Consider the following 8,956-nt stretch of genomic DNA (forward strand, 5'->3'; position numbering starts at 1 on the left):
CATCCAAAGCAACCTTACGATTATTTAATCTACATCGTTTTGTTTTTAGCTCCTTAATTTGTCAAGGACATTTTAGAGGAAGATACAGCTTTTCTACCTACGATTGACTTTAATTGATATACAAGGCGTACCTTGTTACAAACATACCACATAAAATTGTTAGTACTAAAAATTCATCCTTTTCTTAATTCAAAACCATACTTCTCTGCCATGGAGACTTCTAGAAGTGAAGCCACCGCCTGTTTTGTTTTATAAAGCTCAAGACAAGGTTGTTGGCGTAGCAAGAAACCAAGTAGCAACGTAGAAGTAGTAGTCCTAAGTAACCAATCGGGTTGTCCGAAGTTAAATATCCTTTCCAAATCATATCGTATTTCATCCTTGCAACATTTTATTTCCAATACTCCTTGTACACGAAAAGCAAAATCAATGGCTGAATTGTTTGTTCCAAAGATAATAGGTCAGTTGGGAGATGTTGTCGTGAAGCACCTCAGGGAGAAAGTTAACCTGGTGATGGTGGTTGATGACGAGGTGAGAAACATCTCCTCTAAGCTGGAAACAATTGAAAAACTTTTGCATGATGCAGAGAGAAGAAGGCTAAAGGAGAAACATGTTGGCATTTGGCTTGAAAAGCTTGAAGACATAACATATGAGATGGATGATGTGTTGGACGAATGGAACTTCAAGATTCAGGAACCAAAAAATAAGGGAACTCATCAGAATGCCAGAATGCAGCCAACACTACGGAACAAGGTTCGTTCCTTTATCCTACCTCTTTGTTCTTGTCTCAAACAATTTCCTGTGCGTAGTGATATTGCTTTGAAAATGAAGAAAATAAACGAACAGCTAGAATTGACTTTGAAAGAGGCAGATCAATTCAAGTTTATTTCAAGTGAGGGGATTCCTGATTCTCAAGATTTTCAGCGAATTATGACTACCTCAATGATAAACGAATTAGAGGTCTATGGTCGGGTCTGATGAGGATGCATCACTTGACCAAGTTTTGTCTAAGAGTAGTAGTCAAGGAAGAGATGGGTTCAAGTTATCTTTATTGTAGGGGCCGGGAGTAGTGGAAAGACAACACTTGCCCAACTACTCTTCAATAATGATAAAGTGAAGAACCACAATGAACTTAGAAATTGGATTTGCGTATCAAATCCTTTTGACCAGAAAAGGATCGCAAAAGCTATCCTTGAGAGTGCTGGAAGGAGTTCTCGTGACATGTCAGAGTTGGATTCATTCATCCGACTTATAAACATGGTTCAAAGATTCAGTCGAATCGTCACCGTCTCGAGCCCTTCTGACACGATACCGAAACGATACGATTCTGAGATACTTGACTTACCGAGACGTCACCGTGAAGGGTTGAAACGGCCGAATCACACCGAATCACTCCGAGTCATCCCGAGTCAACTTGAATTTTTATTATTTTTACTAATTTTTTAATTATCTTTGTTTATCATATTTTTTACAATTTTTAGAATATTAAATATTTCAAAAATTCGCGTCTCGCCGAGACCACGACCGATATGCCGAAACCGATGTGGAACGGTCCGGGTCGTGACCGCAACTGCAACCGCAACTTTGAACCATGCTTATAAAAGAAACCTTTTTCGATAAGAGATTCCTTCTTGTCCTACATGATGTCTGGACAGAGGAAGATTCAAAGTGGAAACCTTTCAAAGATTCTCTTAAGGATGGGGCTCCTGAAAGTGTAATCTTGGTAACAACCAGGAGTCAAAGAGTGGCCAGAGTATTGGGAACGACGCCTACTCATGCCCTAGGCCTAAAGTCTAACTTTGATTGTTGGCTAATAATGCAAAGGATAGAATTTGCTGGAAGATCAGAGGAGTGGTGTAAGAAAGTGGAAAGCATTGGACAAAAAATTGCAAAAAAATGCAAGGGCTTGCCACTTGCTGCAAAGACAATGGGAAGCCTATTACAGTTTAAAGATATGGTACAACAAAGGCAGAAAGTTTTGGATAGTGAGATATGGCAATTGGAGGAAGCAGCTGTGGACCTTTTCCCTCATTTGTTTTTAAGCTATAATGAGTTATCCCCAGAGTTGAAACGTTGCTTCTCCTATTGTGATGTCTTTCCCAAAGATCATGATATAAATGTAGAAGAACTTATTAGACTGTGGATAGCACAAGGTTATGTTTGCCCAAACCGAGGAGGTGAGCACTTGGAGCTAATAGGTCTTGATTACTTCAATAATTTGGCAATGCGTTGCTTTTTTCAAGAATTACAAAAAGTTGACGAATACCTTTCGGTTCATGAACATATGAAGTGCAAGATGCATGACATAGTGCATGATTTTGCACAATTTCTCACAAAAAATGAATGTCATGTACTTGATGGAATTGATTACGAACAAGGCACTGGAAGAAATTCATCTATTGAAAGAAATCGTCATCTAACATGGCTAGACACGGAGGAGACGTTAAGTTCTCTAGTCCTTGATTTTGGAAGGCTCAGGAGCTTTTTCGCTTTTTTACATGGAAGAGTAGTTCCCCTGGATCTATTTTGCAGTTTGAATTGTGTGAGGACTCTTAACTTTATGTAATTGTCAGCTACGTGAAATCCCAATTGAGATTGGTAGTTTGATTCACCTTCGGCACTTGGACTTGAGTCATAATCCTTTCGAAGCAATGCCAGAAACTACATGTGATCTATATTATCTGGAAACTTTTGATATCAGCCATTGTGGAAAGCTTTTGTGCCTCCCTCAAAGGATTGAAGGCCTTGTACACTTGAGGCACCTTTTCAATCACGGCGCCTCTGGATTACTTCAAATGCCTCAAGGACTTGGGAAGCTGACTTCACTTTATAGTTTGACTAATTTCATTGCCAAGAGCAAGTCTGATGATTTGGCAAGTCTGAAATACCTAAACCAGCTTGAAAGATTGGATATCAATATTCGTGGAGATGGAGATTTTGGAAGTGTGGAGCTTGGAAAGAAAATCTACATGTATGAAATGTTATTGCGGTTTAGCTATGAGACCCACTTTATAGAAACTTCAAGTTGGATTGAAACCATGGAACCACCTCCAAACTTGCAATGGCTTGCGCTAGTTTAAATATCCAGGAACCCAATTACCAAGTTGGCTTGTAACAATGTCTCTCACTAATAACTTGACAAAGCTCATTATTTTTAGAGCTTTTAATATCTCATCCTTGCCTACTTTGTGGAAGTTGTCATCCCTAGAAGATCTTAGGCTCGAGAGAATGGAAAAGCTAGAAGATTTGGGTAAGAAATTCTTCAGAATCACAAAAGCATAACATGAGGATAGTCGTGATTCTTTTGATATATTGTCAAACTCCAAGTCATCATCCTCGACCAAAGCAGTAACATTTGCGAATTTGAGAAAATTACATTTTGATTACCTCCCAAATTGGAAAAATTGGGAGGACTTAAGTGAAGAAGATGATAAAATTGCTGTCTCTATCATGCCACGCCTGGAGGAGCTGCACATTCGGTACTGTCGTGAGCTTAAGACTCTGCCACATCGCATTCTTGGAAAGATATCATCTTTCAACAGCTTAAAAATCGAGAGTTGCAACAAATTGCGGGATCATTACTCTGAGTTCAAATATCTTAATATTAATATGCTCAGTTACGGTTATTTACACCTTTCCCTATATGTATCATCTTATAAATCAAATAACTACTACTTAAAGAATTACAACAAATTAAAAGCTACCTTAAAGAATAATATGTCCTTAATAATGAATCAAGCATTAACTGAGACATATATATAATGGAAATATGAATTGATGAGGTGCCTGAGAGAATTGCTTGTTTATTGGATATGTTTTGAAATGCACAACTTTTAATGTAATGTTATGCATACAAGATAAAAATGGATTTTGCAAATGCAAAACTTTGCATACTTTGAGAATTCAGTAAATTAGTAGCCATAACTTTCTTTTGCTTCAAAGGAAAAATAAATAATTTTTCTACAAATCAAGTAGAAATATTCATTAATTGGTTAGAGTGGGGTTTTTTTTTATCAAGAGGCAAGTTATTCACTGGTAAATAAAGCACTAAATTTCTAACATTACCTAACTGCAGACTCTTTAGTTCGGAATTCTACTTGTATCTTGCCTTTTTAATCCCTTTTTTGGTTTGCTTTTGCCCTTGCTTTCCCAGTTAATATTCAATGATGGTGCAAATTGAAGCTATTGAAGAAGACTTTAGGGGGACCAATCTCTATGCCAACTTTTTAGTTAGGTGCATGTAAAATTTCAAATAACTGTGAATAAGGTTGAAAAGCTACATGTACATGCTTTGTTTAGAATCATTCATTTAAAGCATTTGTAACCTTAGTAGTTTCCAAATTGATTTCAAGTGGTAGCACGACCAGCCTTTATTTGTTCAAATTATTATTCTCCTGTTGTATGAAGTTTGTGCAAATTTTTTTATAAAAGAAGTTTGTATATTGTGTTTATTTCTTCAAATTATTATTGTCTTGTTGTATGAAGTTTGTCCAGATTTAATAAAGAAAAAAATTTGTACATTCTGCTTATTTGTATATTGCTTTATCAGCCATCTTTTAACACAGACTACATATGTTATTAACATGTTGACAAATTAATGATTAACTATTTTCCTTTCCCAGGGAAATGTTTACGGTGGTAATAACATTTAGCGTAAAAGATTTGGTGCTAATAGTAAAAAAAAAAAAAAAACTATATCCACTGTTGACAAGTGTGGTTCAAAAGCAGACTCCAAACCTTACAACGAGAAGGAAGAGGATTTGAGATTCCAAACCAGACTAATATTCTTACTAGTTAAATTGGGTTTTGAAGATATCTATATGGCATTCACTGCCAAATGTATCCTTCTTTCTATTGTTAGCCTGTGTTTTCTCCTCTTAATGCTAGTCAAGTAAGGCACAGCCAAATCCACCCATGAATTTTGTTATCATCCCTCGTATTTTCTGTATTGAAAATTATATACAATAATACTCATTCACTGCTGAAAATATTAAAGAAGCATTTCAACTTAATTAGACTATCGTATCATACATTCTGACTTATAAACTACATTAAAAACTTAACAAGTACAACCAATAATTGCTATATTATTGTAATTAATTAGCCAATAACAAAATAATGCAAGTACTAATGACAAAATCAATGAAAAGATACATCATTCGTTCTAACATAGGTACAATATTGACAGTATCAAAATGGTATAAGTACTATGACAAATCTGTTAAACGATACATTAAAGTAAAAGGCCACAATGGAAGTGCAATAGAGAAAGATCACAAAACGAGGGAAAAAGCCCTGGCTTAAAAAAGTCACCAACAATTGAAAGAAGAGCTAAAGTTATCCTTTCCTCTATCTTTACTAAACTGATAAGCAATATAGAAAATACTAATATTTTTGTTAAACGGACATGGAAATTAGAAAAACATAAAATTCATATGTTTTATTTTTTGTAAAGTAATAACAATTCTCTAATAGATTAATAAAAAAAACTTATTTTGGTGGAGAAATATGTGTCCACATTTAGATAGATAGCTGTAGGTATTATCCAATGATCAAGATTTATTTCAAGGCAACATAAATTAAATTAATCTCGTATATATTAACAGTGTATATACACACTTAGATACATGATTTAATTCCAATCTAATTTTGAACTTCCTCTTATGCACAAGCATGCATCCAAGGGTGCCGTCAGTAGATAAACCGTCAACGCATACAACCTTAAGGGTTAATTATAATTTACCCTCCTAAGGTACACCTGAATTCTTACTTTACTCCTTAATCTTTATTTTGCATCATTTAGACAAAATATTGCTCTACAATAATGATTTTTTTCTTTTACTTTACTCTCTTCTTTTTTTAATTCCAAATTAGTTTTGTATTATCAAATTTTACATTTAAGCAAATTAAAAAAGTTTCTTAATAAAAAATTTAGGATGTCCATTCTCCAATTTATAAAATTGAAGAAACCATATATATTTTCTGTATAATTAGTTAATTAGAAATCAATTTCTTTTATTCTCCAATTTTAGAAACTTAGGAAAACATTTGTATTCTATTTCCTTATAATTAGACAATTCAAAGTTAATTTCCTATTTTTTACAATCATACATTCGCATTTAGTTATTTAGACTTTTTTCTTTTTCCCTCTAATTGATTTTTACTTATTAGGTTCTTTTCTTTACCCTTTTTCTTAAGTAATTAATTGTTTTATACATACATACATATATATATTTATTTATTTATATAGACACACACACATACATTCATACGTACATATATACATACCTATATTAGTGGTGGCTTTGTTTTCTTTTGCCTCTTTAGCCTCTTTAGGGTAAAATAGTCCTTTTAATTCTCTATTGTGAGACATTAGTTTCAGGTTGTACTATTCAGTAATGCTTGATTGGGTGTGAATTTTCCTTCATACCCCCTTTTGCCTCTTAGGCTTACGATTCGGATAAATTAAAGAATAGGAGAAACCACAACTTTTCCCATAGAACATTACTACTCTGTGTTGAACCCTATTGAATGACATAATCACTCTGTCTCTCTGCGTTTGAGCGATTATATGGCCATGTTCCAATAATCCATCCTTTTCTTCTTCCATTACTATGTGCCAATCGCTTGGTTGCCTGGGGTTATAAGTAATGTTTGGGGGAAAAGCAATGAATATGAAAATGTTTGGGCGTTGGTATGGCTTCCAACTGAACCTGAGATGAGGAAGTCTTTCTAGATTTGGTTCCCTATCACTGCAATTTGAATTTTAGGAAATATAATTTGCTTCAATTTCTTCTTCGGCTAGTTCTCTGATTCAAAGATAAATATTGGCAAAGTTCGTTAAATTTCAATTTGTTGTGATTTTGGTTCTATATTTTTGCAACTTGAAATTTAGGAAATATAAGTTGTTCCAATTTCTTGTTGGTTTACTTCAGGCTTCACGATGTTGCCCAAGTCCGAGATGTGACTGGAAGTGCTTTTCGGGTATGAGGTCAATAACTGAATCAATGATTGACCTATATCGAGTTGACTCACGCCCTTAGCCTGTACGCCCCAATCACATGATATCCGCCATATCCTCAAGTCGCGCTCAAGAATACAAGACAACATTCACTAGATTAAATTTAGGAAGTACTAAATAGTATAACTAAATAAAGTGCGATACGAATCTCAAATGAAAGGTAACCTACGAATATCCAATAAATTCATACATTTATTCTCTGATTGAAACAACGAGAAAAGAAATTAAATAAAACTAATACCTAAAAGCAACTACACTACTAATTTCTATTCATTTAAAGTTAATAAAAATCATCCTCAAGGCCTTCTACATAGATCAACTGATACTTTTTCAGAATCTGCAAAAATAATAAAAATTGGGTTGAGTGACAAATTCGCTCAATAGGTAGTATCTACCTCTCTGTTGGACCATGCAACCATAACTTTACATACCTATATATATATATATATATATATATATATATATATATATATATATATATATATATATATATATATATATATCAAATTATTTGCATACCATTCACATGCATAATTATAGAAAATAATGTCATTTGTAAAATAGTCAATAATAATGAGTTACACAATAATTGGTAAACATCTTATCCATAATTGTACATGAATACCATAAAATTATAAATCATTTCATATTAACTCATAACAAATACATGTAATGACTGGCTTCTAAGTACTCAACCTAGAGATTAAATCCCCTCTAGGTGGGCGACCAATAGATTTCATGACCATCAATTGGTCTCATTACATACATGGGTCAATCGGCTGGATTCTATACTGAACTACCATGACATTGTTAATCGATCGGACTCTATATCAAGCTACCATGATCATTAGGCAGGACTATAGTCCATACAGTCTATTCCATGACTGTTTTGAGTTTCATTTGACATAAACTCATTTTACACGTTACATGCACAGTTCTTTGATTTCACAAAAGATACCACTTATTTGGTAATAATAACATATCAAAATACTTATAAGTCATATGGTCCATTTTTATATAGCAAAAATAGAACTTGCATAAATATTTAAGTAAATCATTTAATCAAATACAATTCAAGTTAACCCATCAAAATATGATTTACAATAAAAATTTCACTTTGAACTTTTGAAATTTTAGAAGGGTAAGTACCACCTAACTTTGTCTGGTTGCTCGAGTGGCACTACCTTAGATCTTTTAAACTTGTGGCGTACCTATCAAATCCATAGGTTTCTCAATTAGTTGATATTTCTTATAGATGCATAAATATACAGATTCTGAACAAGTTTAAGATTCATGTCTAGACTATTGTACGACCACTAGCAGGGTTTTCCTAAATTGAAAAGTTTCTATTTTTGGAAAGTTTCTTAATTTTGAAAGTTTTTTTTGTAAAGTTTCCTAATTTAAAAATAATTATTAAAAATCATATTTATTACCTTGTCTATTATCTTACTGTACATATATCTATTATTATTATTATTTTATTATTTTATTCATTATTATTATTATGGTCCTTATCGACACTATTTTGTTTTACTTTCTTTCATTTATATATATATATATTAGTTAATTAGTCATTATTATCTTTTGTTCTATTTCTACTTTTGCACCTATATATGTATTATTATTATTATTCATGCATATACGTGTGTATAGTTATTTACCATTATAATTATTATTTTAACTTATTCCACTTTTATTTATATTTTTATCTTATTTTTGTTTATATTCTTAATTTATTTCATCCATATTTGTATTATTATTATTATTATTATTTTAAGCATTTCGTTTAACTATCTAGGACTTATCTTACCTTGAATAAATTAATCTAATAAGACTAGATTAAGATGTTTTAGATTTCTATTTAAGTATCTTAGACTTAAGTAATTAAGTATAAGCTTGAATGACTAAATCTTTAACGCCCAAAAATTATTTTAGATT

At 32.7% G+C, this 8,956-nt stretch overlaps 1 protein-coding gene across 1 annotated transcript; it reads left to right on the top strand.

Moving 5' to 3' along the window:
* The first annotated feature begins 280 nt into the window (after positions 1-280).
* On the top strand, positions 281-4,423 carry LOC140006193 (putative disease resistance protein RGA1). Its single transcript, XM_072048107.1, has 2 exons — positions 281-750; positions 4,151-4,423. Exons 1-2 carry the CDS (start codon positions 427-429, stop codon positions 4,175-4,177), a joined length of 351 nt encoding a protein of 116 aa, XP_071904208.1. The 5' UTR covers positions 281-426; the 3' UTR covers positions 4,178-4,423.
* Positions 4,424-8,956: the final 4,533 nt, after the last annotated feature.

This window comes from Coffea arabica, chromosome 5e (genome assembly GCF_036785885.1).
Source record: "Coffea arabica cultivar ET-39 chromosome 5e, Coffea Arabica ET-39 HiFi, whole genome shotgun sequence".
NCBI lineage: Eukaryota > Viridiplantae > Streptophyta > Magnoliopsida > Gentianales > Rubiaceae > Coffea > Coffea arabica.